General features: G+C 45.5%; 1 protein-coding gene across 8 annotated transcripts in view; it reads right to left on the bottom strand.

The window, feature by feature from the left end:
* The window catches only part of LOC139560660 (nuclear receptor coactivator 2-like), a 68,845-nt gene that overhangs the window by 4,098 nt on the left and 41,676 nt on the right, over positions 1–23,071 (bottom strand). For 4 of the 8 annotated variants that reach the window (XM_071377646.1, XM_071377647.1, XM_071377648.1 and 1 more), the window contains 11 exons: positions 21,675–22,986; positions 20,309–20,525; positions 19,767–19,970; positions 19,365–19,547; positions 18,986–19,109; positions 17,196–17,364; positions 16,257–16,523; positions 7,974–8,051; positions 7,195–7,684; positions 4,822–5,005; positions 3,890–4,088 (listed from right to left, as the gene is read on the bottom strand). In XM_071377646.1, the coding sequence (XP_071233747.1) occupies positions 3,890–4,088; positions 4,822–5,005; positions 7,195–7,684; positions 7,974–8,051; positions 16,257–16,523; positions 17,196–17,364; positions 18,986–19,109; positions 19,365–19,547; positions 19,767–19,970; positions 20,309–20,525; positions 21,675–22,986 (3,427 nt within the window). The remainder of the gene's footprint in view (positions 1–3,889; positions 4,089–4,821; positions 5,006–7,194; positions 7,685–7,973; positions 8,052–16,256; positions 16,524–17,195; positions 17,365–18,985; positions 19,110–19,364; positions 19,548–19,766; positions 19,971–20,308; positions 20,526–21,674; positions 22,987–23,071) is intronic. The other 4 variants (XM_071377652.1, XM_071377650.1, XM_071377653.1 and 1 more) reach the window with 4 other exon arrangements.

The following is a 23,071-nucleotide window of genomic DNA, read 5'->3' as shown; positions in this document are numbered from 1 at the left end:
TATTTGGTAGCATTGCGTTTAACTTGAGTCAAACGTTTCGGGTAGCCTTCCACAAGCTTCCCACAATAAGTTGGGTGAATTTTGGCCCATTCCCCCTGACAGAGCTGGTGTAACGGAGTCAGGTTTGTAGGCCTCCTTGCTCGCACACGCTTTTTCAGTTCTGCCCACACATTTTCTATGGGATTGAGGTCAGGGCTTTGTGATGGCCACTCCAATACCTTGACTTTGTTGTCCTTAACTTCTTGACGCTAGGGGTCAGATTTATTTTATTTTTGAATAACGTTCCCAAGGTAAACCGACTATTTCTCAGGTCGAGATCGTAGAATATGCATATAATTTACAGATTAGGATAGGAAACAATCCAAAGTTTACAAAACTGTCAAAATATTGTCTGTGAGTATAACAAAACTGATTTTGCAGGCGAAAACCTGAGGAAATCTAACCCGGAAGTGATGTTTCTTTTAAAATCTGTGTTTCATTGCCCGTCTTTCTTCCATTTAAAGGGGTATCAACCAGATTCCTTTTCCAATGGCTTCCTCAGGCTGTGACCAGGCTTTAGACATAGTTTCAGGCTTTTATTTAGAAATATTAGCGAGATTTTTCAAAACTAGTCAGGTGTCCTTTGATTAGTTCCTGCGCACGAGAGAGGTAGCTCTCCATTTTCTTTCTCTCTTTTATTGAATAGGTTACGGTCCGGTTGAAATATTATCGATTATGTTTGTTAAAAACAACCTGAGGATTGATTATAAAAAACATTTGACATGTTTCTACGAACATTACGGATACTTTTTGTAATTTGTCGAACGGAACGAGGCTGTCGTTTTCTGAACATAACGCGCAACCCAAATGGCGTTTTTTTGTTATAAAAGTAATATTTATCGAACAAAAGTAACATTTATTGTGTAACTGGGAGTCTCGTGAGTGCAAACATCCGAAGATTATCAAAGGTAAGCGATTAATTTTTATTGCTTTTCTGACTTTCGTGACCATGCTAATTTGGGGCTAGCTGTTCTAGCATTGATTGATACACTCACAAAAGCTTGGATTGCTTTCGCTGTAAAGCATATTTTCAAAATCTGACACGATAGGTGGCTTAACAACAAGCTGTATATTTCACTTGTGATTGCATGATTATAAATATTTTGTCATATTTGGCGCCCTGCAATTCAGCGGTTGTTTAGGAAAATGATCCCGCTAAAGGGATCCGTAGCGCAGAGAGGTTAAGCCATTTTGCCACAGCTTTGGAAGTATGCTTGGGGTCATTGTCCATTTATAAGACCCATTTGGAACCAGCTTTAACTTCCTGACTGATGTCTTGAGATGTTGCTTCAATATATCCACATAATAGATGGCATCATGAGAAGGGGAAATTTTGTGAAGTGCACCAGTCCCTCCTGCAGCAAAGCACCCCCAAAACATGATGCTGCCACCCCCGTGCTTCACGGTTGGGAGGGTGTTCTTCGGCTTGCAAACATCCCCCTTTTTCCTCCAAACATAACGATGGTCATTATGGCCAAACAGTTCTATTTTTGTTTCATCAGACCAAGGACATTTCTCCAAAAAGTACGATATTTGTCCCCATGTGCAGTTGCAAACCGTAGTCTGTCTTTTTTATGGCGGTTTTGGAGCAGTAGCTTCTTCCTGGCTGAGCGGCCTTTCAGGTTATGTCGATATAGGACTCATTTTACTGTGGATATAGATATTTTTGTACCTGTTTCCTCCAGCATCTTCACAAGGTCCTTTGCTGTTGTTCTGGGATTGATTTGCACTTTTTGCACCAAAGTTCGTTCATCTCTAGGAGACAGAACGCGTCTCCTTCCTGAGCGGTATGAGGGCTGCGTGGTCCCATGGTGTTTATACTTGCATACTATTGTTCGTACAGATGATAGTGGTACCTTCAGGTATTTGGAAATTGTTCCCGAGGATGAACCAGACTTGTGGAGGTCTACAATTTCTTTGCTGAGGTCTTGGCTGATTTCTTTTGATTTTCCCATGATGTCAAGCAAAGAGGCACTGAGTTTGAAGGTAGGCCTTGAAATACATCCACAGGTACACCTCCAATTGACTCAAATGATGTAAATTAGCCTATCAGAAGCTTTTAAAGCCATGACATAATTTTCTGTAATTTTCCAAGCTGTTTAAAGGCAGCAAACTTTTTTTTTTGCCCTTTTTTCTCTCCAATTTTGTGGTATCCAATAGGTAGTAGTTAGTCTTGTCTCATCGCTGCAACTCCCGTAAGGACTCGGGAGAGGCGAAGGTCGAGAGCCATGCGTCCTCCGAAACGCAACCCAACCTAGCCGCACTGCTTCTTGACACAATGCACATCCAACCCGGAAGCCAGCCGCACCAATGTGTCAGGGGAAACACTGTACACCTGGCGACCTGGTCAGCGTGCACTGCGCCCGGCCTGCCACAGGAGTCGCTAGTGCGCGATGAGACAAGGATATCCCTACCGGCCAAACCCTCCCTAACCCGGATGACGCTGGGCCAATTGTGTGACGCCCCATGGACCTCCCGGTCGCGGCCGGCTGCGACAGAGCCTGGGCTCGAACCCAGAATCTCTTAGACCACTGCGCCACCCGGGAGGCCCAGGCACAGTCAACTTGTGTATGTAAACTTCTGACCCACTGGAATTGTGATACAGTGAATTATAGGTGAAATAATCTGTCTGTAAACAATTGTTGGAAAAATGACTTCTGTCATGCACAAAGTAGATGTCCTAACCGACTTGCCAAAGCTATTGTTTGTTAACAAGAAATTTGTGGAGTGGTTGATAACGAGTTAATGACTCAAACCTAAGTGCATGTATGTAAACTTCCGACTTCAACTGTATTTGTGTATATTTTTGCTTAGGGACAATTATACAATGTTTTTATTAAATATATTATTTCAGATGGAAAGTTGAAAGCTTCCAAAGTTTTGAATAGAAAAGGCCATTCAAGACAGTCGAAAGCCTTTTTGGCATCAACAGCCATTATTGATAAATCTGTATATCTTTTTGTTGTTGTTGTGTATTGTATTAAACTGACATTAAAATGTTCTTTAAAATTAAAATGTTCTTGTTTGTGTCTATTTTTAATAATTCCTGTTTGATAAATGTGTATCAAGTCTGGGAAGACTTGCCATTCTATTGCTTGTAAGTTTTGTTATTATTTTGTCACAATTTATTAAACTTATGGGTTTATAATCAGCAGGGGACTACAGATTTTCCTGGTTTTAATATAATTGAAATAACTTTTTGATACATGGAACTAGGAAGCACTGAGTTGAGTGTTGTGTAAATAGGGAGGCTACTTTGTCCCAAAATGTTGAATAGATTTCTATGGGAAAGCCATCCATTTCTGGTGCTTTTTTCCATGCAAATGTTTTAACAGTATCTAATATTTCTTCTTGAATAATCTCTGTTTTTTTAGTGATGATACTTTTTCTGTTGATAACTGCTTCAGAGTTGTTGAGTCTAAGAAGGCTATAGGATCCATACAACTGTTTAATGTTGATTCATATACATTTTCATTGAAGATTTTAAAATGGTCAAAATCACGTTGTTTCTAAATACAGTTTATATCTTTTAAAATTCTAACTGGTTTAGCATGTATTTGTTTTGTGAGAGGTGAGAGATATTTTACAGCTTTATTTGCCATTAAGTAGTATTCTTTATTTGAGTTTAACCTGTAGTTGTTGGCTCTCTTCAAAAGTAAAAGATCGTAGTTATGAAATTGTATTTTCCTTCTTTAGCTTGTAAAGATTATTTATTGGCTTTTTCTAAGATGGTGTTCTTTTTTTCTTTCATTTTAATTTCTAAATCAGATTTAACTTTAGTTTCTCTAAATGATAAAGAGAAACTAAAGTACACAAAGGAGTGGGTGGAACTTGAACTGGACACACACACCTGCTCAGGCTCCATGGAAGACAGGCTTCCTGTAGGCATGGTGATCTGGCCTGCTGACACTTGGTTCATGTTGTTCATGCTGCCGTTGGCGTTGGAGGCCATGGGGACACCCTGTATGTTCAGGTTTGTGCCGGTGTACATTCGACCATTAGACTGTTGGGGCATGTACTGCTGAGATTGAGACTGTTGTGTGAACATGCTGAAACATAGCATGGAAATCAAAAGGTACATGTTCAATCACAGATTTTACCACAGGTTGATGAAAATGTGTATCATGAGAGCATACTGGATATATCCTACAGACAGTGTAGATTCATGCAGAATCAAAACATAAGTCTATGATCATAACCATGACAACTAAATACAAAGGTTAGCAGTAGGGTTGCAACCTGGATGAAGAATTACATATTTCTGTTAATTTCCTCCTGATTCAGGGAATCATCCAACCAGGACTTCCTGGAAACCCTTTCTGAAGTTACTTGAATTTTGCAACCAAAAGGCTTCTTAACAGCTTCTACCCCCAAGCCATAAGACTCCTGAACAGCTAATCAAATGACTACTCAAACTATTTGCATTGTCCCCCCCCCCCCTTTTTACACTGCTGCTACTCTCTGGTTATTATCTATGCATAGTTATTTTAACACTTTAGATCCCGAGTGGCGCAGCGGTCTAACTCACTGCATCTCAGTGCTTGAGGCGTCACTACAGACACCCTGGATCGAATCCAGGCTGTATCACATCCGGCCGGGATTGGGAGTCCCATAGGGCGGCGCACATTTGGCCCAGCATTGTTTGGGTTTGGCAGTCATTGTAAATAAGAATTTGTTCTTAACTGACTTGCCTAGTTAAATAAAGGTTAAATAAAAATTTGACGCATGTGATAAAATTAGATTTTGATCAAAGATCCAGTTAGAGCTGCCAGTCAGTCTCACCTGTTTCCTGACATGTTGCCCTGAGGCCAGCCGTTCATCTCAGAGGAGGGCTGGTAGGAGGAGTTGGCCTGGGCCTGCTGTTGCATCATGGGGCTCTGGGCGTGACTCATGCGGGGGGACATGAGGGGGCTCTGGGGGGTGGTGGCTCCTGTGAAGCCTGCGTCCTGCTGCTGCTGGTTTATACCTGACAGGACCAGGGAGGAGACATTTGTTATCAGTACTGAGGGGTGGAGAGTACAGTAGACGTTACCTTAACATTCATTTCATTGTCAAGCTAAAATTGCTTGAATGCCAGTCTTTTTTCCACCATTCCAACTCCTTGTCATTCATCGTCATGCCATGTTTGGCTTGACAATGACAGAAATGGAATTGCCAAAAGCACAAATAGATGTGGGACCAGGCTAAAGATAAGCTATGTGTTGTAGTTGACTACTGCAGATATGTTAATGAAGAAACAGAAATACATGAAGAGCCAAAGTAAAATAAAGTACATGCAGTTGGTCAAAAATGTTGCACAATCAAATCTACACAGTCACATAAATGGGTGAGAAGGAGAAGAAAAATATGAAAATTCTACAGCTCAGCCACCACCAACGTCTTTGTGAACACCAACATGAAGCAATCTGATAATGCTATTGGTAATTCTTATCCCTGTATCATATGTAATGGATTGTTTTGACTAACATGACAGAGACAATGAGTTGTTAATACTATGGATCACAAGTCCTCTGATATCTTTAGGTAGATATACCTGTGAGATTACATGAGGCATACACTACCAGTCCAAAGTTTTAGAACACCTACTCAGTCAAGGGTTTTTCTTTATTTTGACTTTCCAACATTGTAGAATAATAGTGAAGACATCAAAACTATGAAATAACACATATGGAATCATGTAGTAACCAAAAAACAGTGTTAAACAAATCAAAATATATTTATATTTGAGATTCTTCAAATAGCCACCCATTGCCTTGATGACAGCTTTGCAAACGCTTGGCATTCTCTCAACCAGCTTCACCTGGAATGCTTTTCCAACAGTCTTGAAGGAGTTCCCACATATGCTGAGCACTTGTTGGCTGCTTTTCCTTCACTCTGCGGTCCAACTCATCCCAAACCATCTCAATTTGGTTGAGGTCGGGGGATTGTGGAGGCCAGGTCATCTGATGCAGCACTCCATCCCTCTCCTTATTGGTCAAGTAGCCCTTACACAGCCTGGAGGTGTGTTGGGTCATTGTCCTGTTGGGAAAAAAATGATTGTCCCACTAAGCGCAAACCAGATGGGATGGCGTATCGCTGCAGAATGCTGTGGTAGCCATGCTGGTTACGTGTGCCTTGAATTCTAAATAAATCGCTGACAGTGTCACCAGCAAAGCACCATCACACCTCCTCCTCCATGCTTCACGGTGGGAAATACACATGCGGAGAGATCATCCGTTCACCCACACCGCATCTCACAAAGACATGGTGGTTGGTGCCAAAAATCTCAAATTTGGACTCCAGACCAAAAGGACACATTTCCACCGGTCTAATGTCCATTGCTTGTGTTTCTTGGCCTAAACAAGTATCTTCTTCTTATTGGTGTCCTTTAGTAGTGGTTTCTTTTCAGCAATTCAACCATGAAGCAATTCCTGAGGCTGGTAACTCTAATGAACTTATCCTCTGCAGCAGAGGTGACTCTGGGTCTTCCATTCCTGTGGCGGTCCTCATGAGAGCCAGTTTCATCATAGCGCTTGATGGTTTTTGCGACTTCACTTGAAGAAACTTTCAAAGTTCTTGAAACTTTCCGTATTGACTGACCTTCACGTTTCTCTCTGCTTATTTGAGCTGTTCTTGCCCTAATATGGACTTGGTCTTTTACCAAATAGGGCTATGTATATGCCCCCTACCTTGTCACAACACAACTGATTGACTCAAACGCATTAAGAAGGAAAGAAATTCCACAAATTAACTTAAGGCACAATTGAAATGCATTCCAGGTGGCTACCTCATGAAGCAAAACTGTCATCAAGGCAAAGGGTGGCTTTTTGATGAATCTAAAATATAAAACTTTTTTGGTTCCTCCATGATTCCATGTGTGTCATTTCATAGTTTTAATGTCTTCACTATTATTCTACAATGTAGAAAATGGTAAAAATTAAGAAAAACGCCTGAATGAGTAGGTGTTCTAAAACATTTGACCGGTAGTGTACCATTTCATTGGCAGCTGTTCAGCTAAACCACCACGGAGTATGTATGAGAAACAAATACCACTAGTCATGCAGCCACCGAATTAAACCCACGTATGATTAAAATTATTATCAATTGAAATTAAACCAAAGCTGTGACAGGAAGCCACACAGCGAGGTGACCGGGCAGCATTATATTACATTATACCTGAGCTGGGAAACTGGAAGGCACGGTGTTGCTGCATTTGTGGATTCACTACGGCTCCAAACTGGCCACCTACGCTTCCCATCATCCCTTGCTGGTTAGCTAGACTCATCTGGGAGGAGCCATGCGAGATTGAGGAGGAGTGGAGAGGGGAGAGGAGCTGCTGAGCCCCAGGGAGACCAGGGGACAGCGGGGGGAAGGGGCTGGTGGAGGGTGGCGGGGACGTAAGACCAGTACCGTAGCTGGCCGGGTAGGGGAACTGCTGGGGGTTTGCTTGGGGGATCCGAGGGTTGGTGCCCATGGAACCGGGGGGCATGCCAGGGGACTGTGAGGGCTCCACTGCCCCAGCCGCTGAAGCCATGTTGGGGGGGGTGTTGAGGCCTTGGGCCCGCATCAGCATGGCTCTCTGGTGGACGTGCTGCTGGCGCTGGCGCAGGATGTTACTCAGGTACTCCCTCTGTCTCTGGGCCAACATCTGAGCATTCAGGGTTCCCTAGGAGGACAGACAAGACACATTTAGATTTCAGGCATTTAGTGTGCAGCCCAAATAGAATCCTATTCCCTATAAAGTGCATTACTTTTGAACAGAGCCCTATAGGGCCTGGTCAAAAGTAGGACACTATATAGGGAATAGGCTGCTGCCAAAAGAAGTACACTATATTTGAATTTTATTGTTTATTTATTTAACCTTTATTTATAGGGAATCAGGTGCCATTAAGGATGCAAACTCACACACGCATGGAGCTGTAATAATAATGATCTGCTACAGTATTCTGACTAACCTGGTTAGGTACACTGGGTCTGAGAGGTAGGTTCATGTTGGACACACCCATCTGATTCATCATTGGCTGACGATTCTGCTGAGGAAATAAGAAAAATATTTTTTGTTGTTGAATTTAACCGACTTAAATGTGTTAATACATAGCCCTTGCCATTCTATTAGACCCATTACTTGGTGAAGTCCAAAGACATTTATGATACTGCACTTCATTGATAATGTAATGAAATCCCGCTACGACCTCTGACGAGCGATCAAACAGGCAGTGTCCATACAGAACCAAGATGGATCCTACTATGCCAGCTCTGATGCGTGTCAGATGTGGCAGGGCTTGCAAACTATCACGAATTACAAAGGGAAACTCAGCCACGAGGTGCCCAGTGACGCAAGCCTACCAGACGAGCTAAATGCCTTCTATGCTCGCTTTGAGGCAAGCAACACTGAACCATGCATGAGAGCAATAGCTGTTCCAGACGACTCTGATCTCGCTCTCTGTAGCCAATGTATTGGTATTTGGTATTTTATTAGGATCCCCATTAGCTGTTGCAAAAGCAGCAGCTACTCTTCCTGGGGTCCACACAAAACATAATACAGAACATCATTAGACAAGAACAGCTCAAGGACAGAACTACATACATTTTTAAAAGGCACACGTAGCCTACATATCAATGCATACACAAACTCTAGGTCAAATGTGAGTGAGACCTTTAAACAGGTTAAAGGAAAAATCCACCCTAAAACACTAATTCCTTTAATTTACAGTGTTAAATAAAACTAATATGTGAGAATATTTTTTGCGAAAAAATGTTTCATTTTGGCGTTATAAGGTTGGTGGGAACCTGGAAAATCGTTGTGGAAATGTGTTGCAGCTCAAGTCGACTACAAAATACACAATGCAATGCTCTCTATCTATGGGCTAGCTAGGCAGGTAGCAAGCAAACATAGCTAAACACAGTAATACCAAAGACAATATCAGCATGTAACATAGCTAGGTATCTGTAAAATCACCTAAACAAAATGCACTATCAATTTAGGAGTCTACAATCTCGCCATGTTCAACCTAACGCTCAACCTAACATTCGCAACGACAGATATACTTGAGGGGATGGGAAACGTTGCACATGCTACGTCAAGCACGGTGTATTCGGGGCGATTCTGGGACAAGGAGCTTTGGAATCGTGAAATCACGTACTTTAGAGGAAAATAAGCACGTTTCTCGACATACACACTGACTTTGAGAAGGGGTTGCATGATGATTAGCTTAGCAACTGCGTGAAGCAGCATTACAAAGTGGACGCGATTGGTCGACAGTCTGCTGGGTGGGACGGTATACGTTCCTTCATTAATTCATTGGACTCCTATCTACTTTCTATAATATCTCTGGCAATGGCACCATGCAATGCACCCTGGACTAAAAAGGTAGACAAATGGGAATAATGTGCTAGACCCTCCGTTAAATTACACATTTCTCGAGGTAGGAATATCGTTAAACTATGATCAATGGCTCATTCGAGAGAAGACAACCTCCCGAGTTATGACATCAGTCAGTATTGAAATCTATGATGAACGTTTTTCGCGATCTAAAAGTCGTATTCCTATTAACTTCCAGTATAGTGAGAGCGACTATCACGGTGCGATGTCATACCGGACGGATTTCTCCCTGCTTGAAGGCCAATAACTCAGATACACATGAAAACATGCAATTATCCAGGGAATCAATCGTACATCACTCAGAGATGCACAAAAACGAGATATAACATTCAAAAACTGGGTTAACCTTTCCTTTAACATTCACAAGGCCTCGGGCCAGATGGATTACCAGGAGGAATATTCAGAGCATTCACTGACCAGCCGGCATTCACTGATGAGTGTCTTCACTGACATGTTCAACCGCTCCCTGACCCCATCTGTAATACCTACATGTTTCAAGCAAACCACTACAGTCCCTGTGCCCAAGAATGCCAAGGTAACCTGTCTAAATGACTATCGCCCCTGTAGCACTCACATCTGCAGCTATGAAATGCTTGGATGGTCATGGCTCACATCCACACCATCATTCCAGACACCCTGGACCTACTCCAATTTGCATACCGCCCCAACAGATCCACAGATGACGCAATCTCTATTGCACTCCACACTGCCTTCTCCCAGTTGGATAAGAGGAAACCCTATAAAGAGCATGTTGTTAATTGACTACAGCTCAGCATTCAACACCATAGTGCCCTCCAAGCTCATCACTAAATCAGGACCCTGGGACTGAACACCTCCCTCTGCAACTGGATCCTGGACTTCATGACGGGCCGCCCCCAGGTGGTAAGGGTAGGTAACAATACATCCGCCACGCTGACCCTCAACATAGGGTCCCCTCAGGGGTGTGTGCTTTGTCCCCTCCTGTACCCCCTGTTCACACATGACTGCGTGGCCACGCACGACTCAAACACCATCATTAAGTTTGCAGATGACAAGAGGGTAGGCCTGATCACAAACAACGAGACAGCCTATAGGGAGGAGGTCAGTGACCTGGCAGTGAGGTGCCATAACATTTCCTTCAATGTCAGCAAGACAAATGAGCTGATGGTGGACTACAGGAAACGGAGGGCCGAGCACGGCCCATCCACGGGGCTGTAGTGTTGCGGGTCGAGAGCTTGAACTTCCTCGGTGTCCACATTACTAAGGAATTAACTTAATGGCCCACACACCAACAAAGCCTCTTCCACCTCAGGAGGCTGAATATTTGGCATGGGCGCTCAGAGCCTAAAAAAATTTAGATCATCTTGACTGGCTGTGTCACAGCTTGGTATGGCAACTGCTTGGCATCCAACCGCAAAGAGCTACAGAAGGGAAGTGGGTATGGCCTAATAAATCACTGGGTCCAAGCTCCCTGCCACCCAGGACCTCTACACCAGGGGAACAACATAAGTTGGCTCCAGCCATCGGCAGGTCAGGGCCCCCCGCTGGGCGCACAGTGGAGTGCACCAGGTTCCTCCTCCCTGACGGGAGTTGACGGTCCCTGGCCGTTCTCTGTCTAGTGCGTCAGGGGGGGCGACGAGGCAGTGTCAGAGGGCCCTAAAAATTGTCGAAGACTCTCTGCTACTGCAAAGCAAGCGGTACCGATGCACCAAGTCCGGAACCAACAGAACTCTGAACAGCTTTTACCCCCAAGCCATAAGACTGCTAAATAGTTAACCAAATAGCTACCTGTACTATCTGTATTGACCCCCCTTTGCACAGACTCTTTTGACTCATCACATATACTGCTGCTACTGCTTATTATCCATGCCGTTGCCTAGTCAATTTACCCCTACCCATATTAACATTTAGTATCTACCTCAATTACCTCATACCGCCACACATTGACTCAATACACTGTGTATATAGTCAAGTTTTTGTTCCTCATTGTGTATTTATTCCTTGTGTTATCTTTCTATAAGTTATTTCTCTGCATTGTTGGGAAGGGCCCCTAAGTAAGCATTTCACTGTTAATCTACACCTGTTGTTTACGAAGCATGTGACAAATCTCACAAATTATCAAATGAACCTACCAGGTACAAACCCAAATCCGTAAACACGGGCACCCTCATAGATATCATCCTAACCAACCTGCCCTCCAAATACACCTCTGTCTTCAACGAGGATCTCAGCGATCACTGCCTCATTGCCTGTGTCCGTAATGGGTCTGCGGTCAAACGACCACCCCTCATCACTGTCAAACGCTTCCTAAAACACTTCAGCGAGCAGGCCTTCCTAATCAACCTGGCCCGGGTATCCTGGAAGGATATTGACCTAATTCCATCAGTAGATGATGCCTGGTTATTCTTTAGAAGTGCTTTCCTCACCATCTTAAATAAGCATGCCCCATTCAAAACATGTAGAACCAGGAACAGATATAGCCCTTGGTTCACTCCAGACCTGACTGCCCTTGATCAGCACAAAAACATCCTGTGGCGTACTGCATTAGCATCGAATAGCCCCCGCGATATGCAACTTTTCTTGGGAAGTTAGGAACCAATATACACAGGCAGTTAGGAAAGCAAAGGCTAGCTTTTTCAAACAGAAATTCACACCCTGTAGCACAAACTCCATAAAGTTCTGGGACACTGTAAAGTCCATGGAGAATAAGAGCACCTCCTCCCAGCTGCCCACTGTACCCACTGTACTGAGGCTAGGAAACACTGTCACCACCGATAAATCCACGATAATTGATCATTTCAAAAAGCTTTTTTCTACGGATGGCCATGCTTTCCACCTGGCTACCTCTTCCCCGGTCAACAGCCCTGCACCCCCCTCAGCAACTTGCCCAAGCCTTCCCCATTTCTCCTTCACCCAAATCCAGATAGCCGATGTTCTGAAAGAGCTGCAAAATCTGGACCCCTACAAATCAGCCGGGCTAGACAATCTGGACCCTCTCTTTCTAAAATTATCCGCCGCAATTGTTGCAACCCTTATTACTAGCCTGTTCAACGTCTTTCGTATCGTCTGAGATCCCCAAATATTGGAAAGCTGCCACGGTCATCCCTCTCTTCAAAAGGGGGAGACACTCTAGACCCAAACTATTACACACACACACACATACATATATACATATATATACACACACACACACACAGTGGGGCAAAAAAGTATTTAGTCAGCCACCAATTGTGCAAGTTCTCCCACTTAAAAAGATGAGGCCTGTAATTTTCATCATAGGTACACTTCAACTATGACAGACAAAATGAGAGAAAAAATCCAGAAAATCACATTGTAGGATTTTTTATGTATTTATTTGCAAATTATGGTGGAAAATAAGTATTTGGTCACCTACAAACAAGCAGGATTTCTGGCTCTCACAGACCTGTAACTTCTTCTTTAAGAGGCTCCTCTGTCCTCCACTGGTTACCTGTATTAATGGCACCTGTTTGAACTTGTTATCAGTATAAAAGACACCTGTCCACAACCTCAAACAGTCACACTCCAAACTCCACTATGGCCAAGACCAAAGAGCTGTCAAAGGACACCAGAAACAAAATTGTAGACCTGCACCAGGCTGGGAAGACTGAATCTGCAATAGGTAAGCAGCTTGGTTTGAAGAAATCAACGATGGGAGCAATTATTAGGAAATGGAAGACATACAAGACCACTGATAATCTCCCTCGATCTGGGGCTCCACGCAAGATCTCACCCCGTGGGGTCAAAATTATCACAAGAACGGTGAGCAAAAATCCCAGAACCACACGGGGGGACCTAGTGAATGACCTGCAGAGAGCTGGGACCAAAGTAACAAAGCCTACCATCAGTAACACACTACGCCGCCAGGGACTCAAATCCTGCAGTGCCAGACGTGTCCCCCTGCTTAAGCCAGTACATGTCCAGGCCCATCTGAAGTTTACTAGAGAGCATTTGGATGATCCAGAAGAAGATTGGGAGAATGTCATATGGTCAGATGAAACCAAAATATAACTTTTTGGTAAAAACTCAACTCGTCGTGTTTGGAGGACAAAGAATGCTGAGTTGCATCCAAAGAACACCATACCTACTGTGAAGCATGGGGGTGGAAACATCATGCTTTGGGGTGAAAACCTCCTTCCATCAGCAAGGGCATTGAAGATGAAACGTGGCTGGGTCTTTCAGCATGACAATGATCCCAAACACACCGCCCGGGCAACGAAGGAGTGGCTTCGTAAGAAGCATTTCAAGGTCCTGGAGTGGCCTAGCCAGTCTCCAGATCTCAACCCCATAGAAAATCTTTGGAGGGAGTTGAAAGTCCGTGTTGCCCAGCAACAGCCCCAAAACATCACTGCTCTAGAGGAGATCTGCATGGAGGAATGGGCCAAAATACCAGCAACAGTGTGTGAAAACCTTGTGAAGACTTACAGAAAACGTTTGACCTCTGTCATTGCCAACAAAGGGTATATAACAAAGTATTGAGAAACTTTTGTTATTGACCAAATACTTATTTTCCACCATAATTTGCAAATAAATACATAAAAATACTACAATGTGATTTTCTGGATTTTTTTTCTCATTTTGTCTGTCATAGTTGAAGTGTACCTATGATGAAAATTACAGGCCTCTCTCATATTTTTAAGTGGGAGAACTTGCACAATTGGTGGCTGACTAAATACTTTTTTGCCCCACTGTATACTACCCTGCCTTTCTAAGGGTTATGCCAACAGATCACCGACCATTTTGATTCTCACCGTACCTTCTCCGCTATGCAATCTGGTTATGAGCTGGTCATGGGTGCACCTCAGCCACGCTCAAGGTCCTAAACGATATCATAACCGCCATCGATATGAGACAATACTGTGCAGCTGTATTCATCGACCTGGCCAAAGCTTTCGACACTGTCAATCACCACATTCTTATCGGCAGACTCAACAGCCTTGGCTTCTCAAATGACTGCCTCGCCTGGTTCACCAACTACTTCTCAGACAAAGTTCAGTGTGTCAAATCAGAGGGCCTGTTGTCCGGATCTCTGGCAGTCTCTATGGGGGTGCCACAGGGTTCAATTCTCGGGCCGACTCTTTTCTCTGTATACATCAATGATGTCGCTCTTGCTGCTGCCGATTCTCTGATCCACCTCTACGCAGATGACACCATTCTGTATACTTCTGGCCCTTCTTTGGACACTGTTAACAAACCTCCAGACGAGCTTCAATGCCATACAACTCTCCTTCTGTGGCCTCCAACTGCTCTTAAATGTAAGTAAAACTAAACGCATGCTCTTCAACCGATCGCTGTCTGCACCTGTCCGCTCGTCCAGCATCACTACTCTAAACGGTTCTGACCTAGAATATGTGGCCAACTACAAATACCTAGGTGTTTGGTTAGATTATAAACTCTTTCCACTCACATTAAGCATCCCCAATCCAAAATTAAATCTAGAATCAGCTTCCTATCACACAACAAAGCATCCTTCACTCATGCTGCCAAACATACCCTCGTAAAACTGACCATCCTACCCATCCTCAACTTCGGCGATGTCATTTACAAAATAGCCTCCAACACTATACTCAGCAAATTGGATGCAGTCTATCACAGTGCCATCCGTTTTGTCACCAAAGCCCCATATACTACCCACGACTGCGACCTGTATGCTCTCGTCGGCTGGCCCTCGCTTCATATTCGTCACCAAACTTACTGGCTCCAGGTCATCTATAAAAGTCTTTGCAAGGTAAAGCCCCGCCTTATCTCAGCTCACTGGTCACCATAGCAGCACCCACCCGTAGCACGCGCTCCAGCAGGTATATTTCACTGGTCACCCCCAAAGCCAATTCCTCCTTTGGCCGCCTTTCCTTCCAGTTCTCTGCTGCCAATGACTGGAACGAATTGCCAATGACTGGAACGAATTGCAAAAATCAATGAAGCTGGAGACTCATATCTCCCTCTCTAACTTTAAGTTCCAGCTGTCAGAGCAGCTCACAGATCACTGCACCTGTACATAGCCCATCTGTAAATAGCCCATCCAAATACCTCATCCCCATACTGTTACTTATTCTTCGCTCCTTTGCACCACAGTATCTCTACTTGCACATTCATCTTCTGCACATCTATCACTCCAGTGTTTAATTGCTAAGTTGTAATTATTTCTACTATGGCCTATTTATTGCCGTACCTCCCTTATCTTACCTCATTTGCACACACTGTATATAGACTTTTCTATTGTGTTATTGACTGCATGTTTATTTATTCCATGTGTAACTCTGTTGTTTGTGTCGCACTGCTTTGCTTTATCTTGGCCAGGTCGCAGTTGTAAAGGAGAACTTGTTCTCAACTGGCCTACCTGGTTAAATAGAGGTGAAATATATAAAATAAAAATAACATTTCATTTGAGTCATTGCTATAAAATAGTTTATCCATTTCTCAACCTCTCCAGCAGGTGGCAGTAGAATCCTCAGAGTTTACTGCAGAAACTGAGTAGACTATAAACAGTTATTTTCAGAAGTCCAGTTCAGTTTGCAATGTTCTTAAATGTCCAGTTCCTTTAGGTTGTTCAATTATCCATGTCAATATTGCAAACTACTCAATACCATTTCAAGCTTTAGCTTAGCACTTGTCCTTTTCAGGTCAGGACTTCTATATGCCCTATGATTTACATTGAGGGCTCTAGGGGTGGTGTGTCTGATTTTGAAAGAGGCAAGTTTGTATATTGTGCTTTAGGTCTAATATGTAAACTTTGTAAAGTATTTATAATTTCAAACATAATTTCAAGCTTTTTAAATGTTTCTTTGCAGATAAAGACATTCATTAGGATAGGGCCTATATTATTAACAGTGAGGGATCCAGGGATGGTGTGTCGCCCTACCAGCTGTGCCTGTAGTCGGTGCTGCAGCTGCAGCCTCAGGTTGTTGGGCTGGGCAGGCACCGGGCCTCCTGGTCGGGCAGGGAGTCGGAGCATGGGGTACCCCATCCGCTGGCCCATCTGACCGGGCATACCGTGGAAGCCAGGGTCCTGCTGGCTCATGTAGTTGCCCTGTGCCATGCTACCAGCCTGGGGGTACTGGCTATACATGGGTGGCTTCCTCATGGGTGACTCCTGACTGGCATACTGCTCCTGCGCCACTGGCTGGCCCTACAGAGATCAAACCAAGTAAGAAATTGAGTCACATAGCAGGACATTTATTAAAAAAAAAAAAAAAAACTACTGTAGGTCAGTGTTCGTTTGGCTGTCTTCCTTCCGTTAATAAGTAATGGCTTGCTAACTAGTCAGTTAATTTCATTTGAGATTTTGTAGTTTCTACACCAACTTCCTTAATATCTCAATCCATTAAAATGACATAACCCACAGCAACATACAAATTCCCTGTAGTAACTACTGTACAGCAGTCAGTGAATTACAGTACTACAGTAAGGCCTCAGGAGAAAATGAGCTGAGTCCAGCTGCCTGGTATAGGCTTGTTGGCCTGGGCCATAGAGTTGGATAGAGGGCACACTTGGCCCAAAGCCAGTGTTAGCATGGACAGCGCCATTGACAGCACCTTTTTGAAGTGGCCATTGCAAAGATAGGAGATGAGCTTTCTAGTACAGGGTTTCCCAAACTCGGCCCTGAGCCCACCCCGGTAAACATTTTTGTTTTTGCCCTAGCACTACACAGCCGATTCAAATAATCAAAACTTGAATCAGCTGTGTAGTGCTAGGGAAGAAAACTAAACGTGCCCCCGGAGGGGCTTCAGGACCAAGTTTGGGAAACCCTGCTCAAGTACATATGTGGCCTGCGCAGATTAGAGTGGCTAATAGAGATTACCTGACTAATCAGAGTGGGGATTCCCAGGGCGCGGTCAATCTCCTCCAGGCCATCAAAGTCTTTCAGCACTGAGTAGAGCTGGCTGAGCAGGGCATCCCCGTCCGAAGGACCCTCCCCAGGCCGCAAGGGAGAACACAGTACCTCATCCTGGGGGTTACCATAAGCCTGTCTGTGGGGAACACAACGTTTCATTACATTAAGGTAATTTAGCAGACGCTCTGATCCAGACTAAGGTTCAGTAGGAAAATACAATCACATATCACAGTTATTGCAAGTAGACCCTCTCGAGGTAGCCGCAATCAGTAGAATCGGTGCGAGAAAAAAAAAGTGTGGGTGTTAAGAGCAAGAACACAACACAAGGTCTGAGGTTAGAGGTCAAAGGTCAGACTGGAAAGGGCAGTGTGGCCAAGGAGATCACCACGGTGAATCATCTGCTTCTCATCATACACACACCATCATGTGCATACCATACGACTGTCATTTTGACTCACTCAACAGCCCCTGACTGAAGTTGTTGGAGCATGTGTCGATACTGATAGGATTGAAGGAAAGGGAAGGGGAGTGCTGCTCTCGGATCAGCTTTATACCTTAAAATATTTCCTTAACATTACAATTATTTCACAATACGGACGACGGATCAGCGCCTAGAGACATATCACCTATTGGAGGTGGCTTTTTCTAATGATTACCCAATAAAAATGCACAAAATCACAGATTTGGCACATCATTGTGCAAATAGGCTACACATCTTGAAATATGTTGAGACACATAGCAGTAGCCTACAAGTAGCAAAATAGTTTATATATATATTTTTTTTTAAATAATTTCTTACCCCCTTTTTCTCCCCAATTTCGTGGTATCCAATTGTTAGTAGTTACTGTCTTGTCTCATCGCTACAACTCCCGTACGGGCTCGGGAGAGACGAAGGTCGAGAGCCATGCGTCCTCCGAAACACAACCCAACCAAGCTGCACTGCTTCTTAACACAGAGCGCATCCAACCCAGCCGCACCAATGTGTCGGTCAGCGACCACTGCGCCCGGCCCGCCACAGGAGTCGCTAGTGCGCGATGAGACAAGGATATCCCTACCGGCCAAACCCTCCCTAACCCAGACGGCGCTAGGCCAATTGTGCGTCGCCCCATGGACCTCCCGGTCGTGGCCGGCTGCGACAGAGCCTGGGCTCGAACCCAGAGTCTCTGGTGGCACAGCTAGCACGATGCAGTCCCTTAGACCACCGCACCACCCGGGAGGCCCCTACTGTTTATATTTTAATGCAGTCATCTCAGTTTTCATTTAAAGCATATTTTTATACAGTATGTTGGTTGTATCAATTGCAAAGACATTGGCAACTTTGTATTTGTAGGCAACTTTGTTTTAAAGTTATCGGTGGTCACAGAGATGGATAAAGCATGTGATTTTATGTTTAGCGGAGATCTGTGTATAAAGTGATGTGGGAGGTCAAAAAAAAAGCACCCATTGATGCACTTCTACGAGTGGTCTGAGGCAGGCGTTAGATTACAAGCATTTAAGTGCAACGTTATTAACAATAGTTTTGGGAAACAGCTCGGAGATTTAACGATACTCCTACTAAGATTCTAACGATGAACTTAGCCTTAAGATGCTTTTGGTAAACCGGGCCCAGAGTAGGTTCAGACTGAGTTAGTTTAGTCCCAAAAGGGCCCCCTATTCCCTATATAGTGCACTACTTTTCAAAAGAGTGTGTCAGACAGCAGAGAGGTGTATTGTACTGTCACTGAGAGAAGGGGTCTGTACGGTGTGTAGCTAATTACCGGTTCTGGTTCCCATAAGGCCCGTGATCCACTGACATCATGCGGTCAGGCCACGGGGCTGTCTGATTGGGCGGTGCCTGCTGTCCTGGGTAGGGAGGACCAGCCATCTCCATATCTGATTGCACTGTTCAACAGACATTATGAAAATACTCAGAATAACTTCAATTATGGGCTTCATATGGCTCTAGATGGATACAGAGACAATGGAGACGTTTGTGTGTTTGGAGAAACGGCGGCAAGTTGTAAATGTGTGCGTGGAGAAACAAGGGCAAGGTGTGTGTGGAAAAAGGGGCAAGGTGTGTGTGGAAAAAGGGGCAAGGTGTGTGTGGAAAAAGGGGCAAGGTGTGTGTGGAAAAAGGTGGGCAGCACCAGCACCTACCGTTTCCCATCATCTGCATTGGGACCATCTGTCTGAGTCCAGGCTGCTGGTTACTGGGCCTCATAGGGACTCCAGCTGAGATGTTGGGCACCATGCGACCATCAGGCCCCATTCTCTGCTGCAGAGCCTGGCCCATTGGCCCCTGAGGACCCCAACCCTGCTGCATGCTAGCCTGGGGCAAGCCTGGGACAGGGGGAAAGAAGAGGACAGACTAGAAGTGATCCTGGCTCAGCTTACAAACACTGAAACTGGACCCTACGGTCCCTGGTCAAAATTAGTGCACTATATAGGGAATAGGGTGCCATTTGGGACTGATCCTATATCTAATAACACAGAGCACATATCTTAAATTTGCACTAGACATTTTGATGGTAATGCTTAATGAATTTTTAGACTCCTCACCTGGGTTGCCCATGTTAGCCTGGTTCTGCAGCATTCCGTGGTTTCCCATCATGGCTTGCTGCTGCATGACAGAGTAGGGGCTGCTGTTCCTGGGAGGAGGGAAGGATCGGGGAGAACCATGGGCAGACATGTTGGACTGATCCAGGGACATACTGCGGACAGGGGGCCGTTGGCCTACCTGACCCATCCTGGGACCATTGAAGTCTGGGAGCACAAGACAGAAAAAGTTACACAATCATCTTATTAAACTATACTGGCTTGACCTAACAATCTTTTCCCCAAAAGTGGGACAAAGTAGGTAGAAGTTGCCCCTAACACCGGGTCAGATATTCTTTATGATGAAGGTTATTAAGATTTGGGGAGGGTAAGCTGATCTCAGATCTGTGGTTAAGGGCTACTACCATCTCATGCTACTTGGGTTGCTTCCCAAATGGGACCCTATTCTCTATACAGTGCACTACTTTGACCAGGACCCATAGGGAAGAGGGTGCCATTTGGGATGCAACCTAGAACAGATAAGAGCAGGGGTGTGGTTAACTCACGTCCTGGGCCCATACCTGGGAAGGCCTTCTGCTGGGTGTTGGTGCCCGTGGGACTGCTGTTGTTCTCTGTCATCTGCAGGATGTCGTTGATGATGGACTGCTTGTCTACGTTGGCGGGCAGAGACACGGGTCTGGACTGCTGGTGGTGCTGGCCTGAGAAGAGCTGCTGCTGCTGGCGACACTGCAGATCATCCAAGATGTCTTCCAGCACACTAGACTGCATGCACATCCAAGCACACACACAGAAAGACACAGACAAGTCTTATATGCATTAAAGTAGACTTCGGGAGCAGACATGAGTAGGATAGTAGAATGTGGGAGACTGTGTCCATGAGCATTTAGAACATCTGAGTACTACGTACATAAATAATATATAGATATTATGGAACATATTTTCTAGCGCAGGAAAACACTGAATACGCTTTCAAATCAACGATTCCAGTGCATAGCTAGCCTAGGCTAATTACTGTACCCATCATCACTGAGAATGAGCTACATTTTTCATTTAAATATGATAGCAGAGAGAAAGCGCGAGAGAGAGAGAAAGCGCGAGAGAGAGAGAAAGAGGAGAGAGGCCTACAGATGGGAATGGAATCTTCCTGCCCAGGCCATTTCATACAGGCAGGCCAATGAATAGAGGGGAGGATATAAATAGCAAGCTGAACTAATGAGGTCATGTATGATGTAAGGCTGCTCTGCCCTCCGATCCGCACGGCTCGCAGCTCTACTCTGCCCTCCTCCCTGTGCACTGCACGTCTGCATGCCAGGGTGACCTGCTGTTGGTTAGTTCCTGTTCCACCTCCTGCCTCCTCTCGGGCAGTGTCCCGATTCTCTAACAATCTCCCAAAGTGTGCACTTCCCGTCATGATCTAAAAGTATTGGATTGGAGTAAACATTGACTGGAGTGGAGTCTTCACCATTGTCAAAAATGGTGTGTGCAAGTGCACCCTTTGGGAAAAGGGTGGAGAATTGGAACTCACATATTGTGGCTATGCTAAAAGAGATCTCTGAATGTTGTGTATTTCAGGAGATTTTCAAAAAAAATATGGCATAAAACAATATGTTAGATTATGCTCAATATTCTCATCTGAGATGAATCTCTGTAGTTCCCCTAGAGGAAATGTGTAGCCTAACTTACAACTAAACTTACAAGCTGTAGTTTTTACCTCCCCATCCATCCATCCACCCACCCATCTCTTATCCCCTGAACACAGACTTACTACAACCTCTACCTCCTACTTCAGACTCTCGATCAGTGGTTGTGTCCCTATTCCCTATATAGCGCACTACCTTTGACCAGGGCCCATAGGGGGAATAGGGTATAATTTGGGACGCAGCCAATGTATCACATTGCTGCTCTACTGACCTGGTCTGCCATGTTGTATCCCGGGTCGTGCTTCTCAGTCTTCACATTGGCCAGCTTCATCTCTGTCCCGGGCTCAATCTTGATGCCTTTCTCCTGCATGGTGTTGTCGTCCTTGTCCAGGAGGTAGCGCAGCAGAGCGTTGTCCTTCTTCTTGGGGCTGGTGGGCTCCTGCTTGGTGGCCATCTCAGCCATGGTGGCAGCCATACAGTCTGGTCCTCCCTGGTCCTGCTGGCCCTGACCCAGCTCCTTCCCCGTGGCCTCAGCCGTCAGCTTGGCCAGCTCCACCGGGGACGTGCTGTTCTGGAGGAGTCTATGGAGGATCTTGTGTTTCTCCTTCAGCGAGGTGGAGTGGTTGTTGTGGCCCCCTGGTCCCATCACGGGATCCTTACAGTTGGGCTCGCCTCCCCCAGGGGCCCCGTGGGGTGAGCAGGGCTCCATGTGCTCTGACTTGTTGGTGAGTAGCTGCAGGAGCTTGGTGTGGCGCTTACTGTTGAGGAGCCTGTTCTGGGCCTCGGTCAGCTCTCCTCCTGATCCTCCAAAAGGCTTGAGGGTGTCATCTTTCGACTTCTTCTGTTCCACGTTCTCCCTCTCCTCCCCGTCTGGCTGGGACTGCTCCCCGTACGCTCCAAACATCTCTATCTCAGACGTGCAGCTGCTGCGGTTGGCCAGCTGGCTGGAGTTGAGGTTGGGGTTACTAGTGCTGCTAGCTCCACCACTACCAGGGGGACTCTGCATCTGCAGCATGTTGCCTGGCTTCCTGTCAGGTGACCCTATGGACTGCCCCTGCTGGGAGACCCCGTGGCATTCGCTGAGGGCCTGAAGTGCATTGAGGGAGCTGTTACCAGTGTAGACACTGTGGTTGTTCCCCACCCCTGTGCTGTTACACACCCCTAGTGGAGAGTGCAGGCTGCCTGTCGGGGAGAAGGGTCCTGTGGGAACAACGTGGGGGCAACCCGCCACACTGGGGCTCTGGCGGTGGCGTGGGGACAGCATGGTACCACCGCCACCTTGACCCCCCTGAGAGGTCACACTGGGGCTGCCCTGCGACGGGCTGCTCATCCCCATCTTGAGTGCATAGTTGCTGCTACCCCGAGGAGTGGGAGAACGGTTCATAGCCCCCTGGCATCTGTAACGCCCACCCGTGGTGGCCATGTTGGTATTGCTGCCAACCATTGTGTCCTGTCCCCCCAACCCTGGTGACAGCCCACCCACACTGGGAGGAGTCAGTGAAGACACAGTGTTCATTGGCTGCTTCCCCATCCCCTGTCCCTGGGCAGACATGTCTGGGTTCATCCCACACATCGTCTGCTCCCTGGAAGAGGGCAAAACAAATAGACACACAGCTTTAGGGATGGAGATGGACATAATCATAGGCTCAATCCCAAATGGCACCCTAT

Source organism: Salvelinus alpinus, chromosome 30 (genome assembly GCF_045679555.1).
Source record: "Salvelinus alpinus chromosome 30, SLU_Salpinus.1, whole genome shotgun sequence".
Classification (NCBI taxonomy): domain Eukaryota; kingdom Metazoa; phylum Chordata; class Actinopteri; order Salmoniformes; family Salmonidae; genus Salvelinus; species Salvelinus alpinus.
Note: the sequence above shows the minus strand (reverse complement) of the source record. Positions and strands in the feature narration are given on the sequence as shown.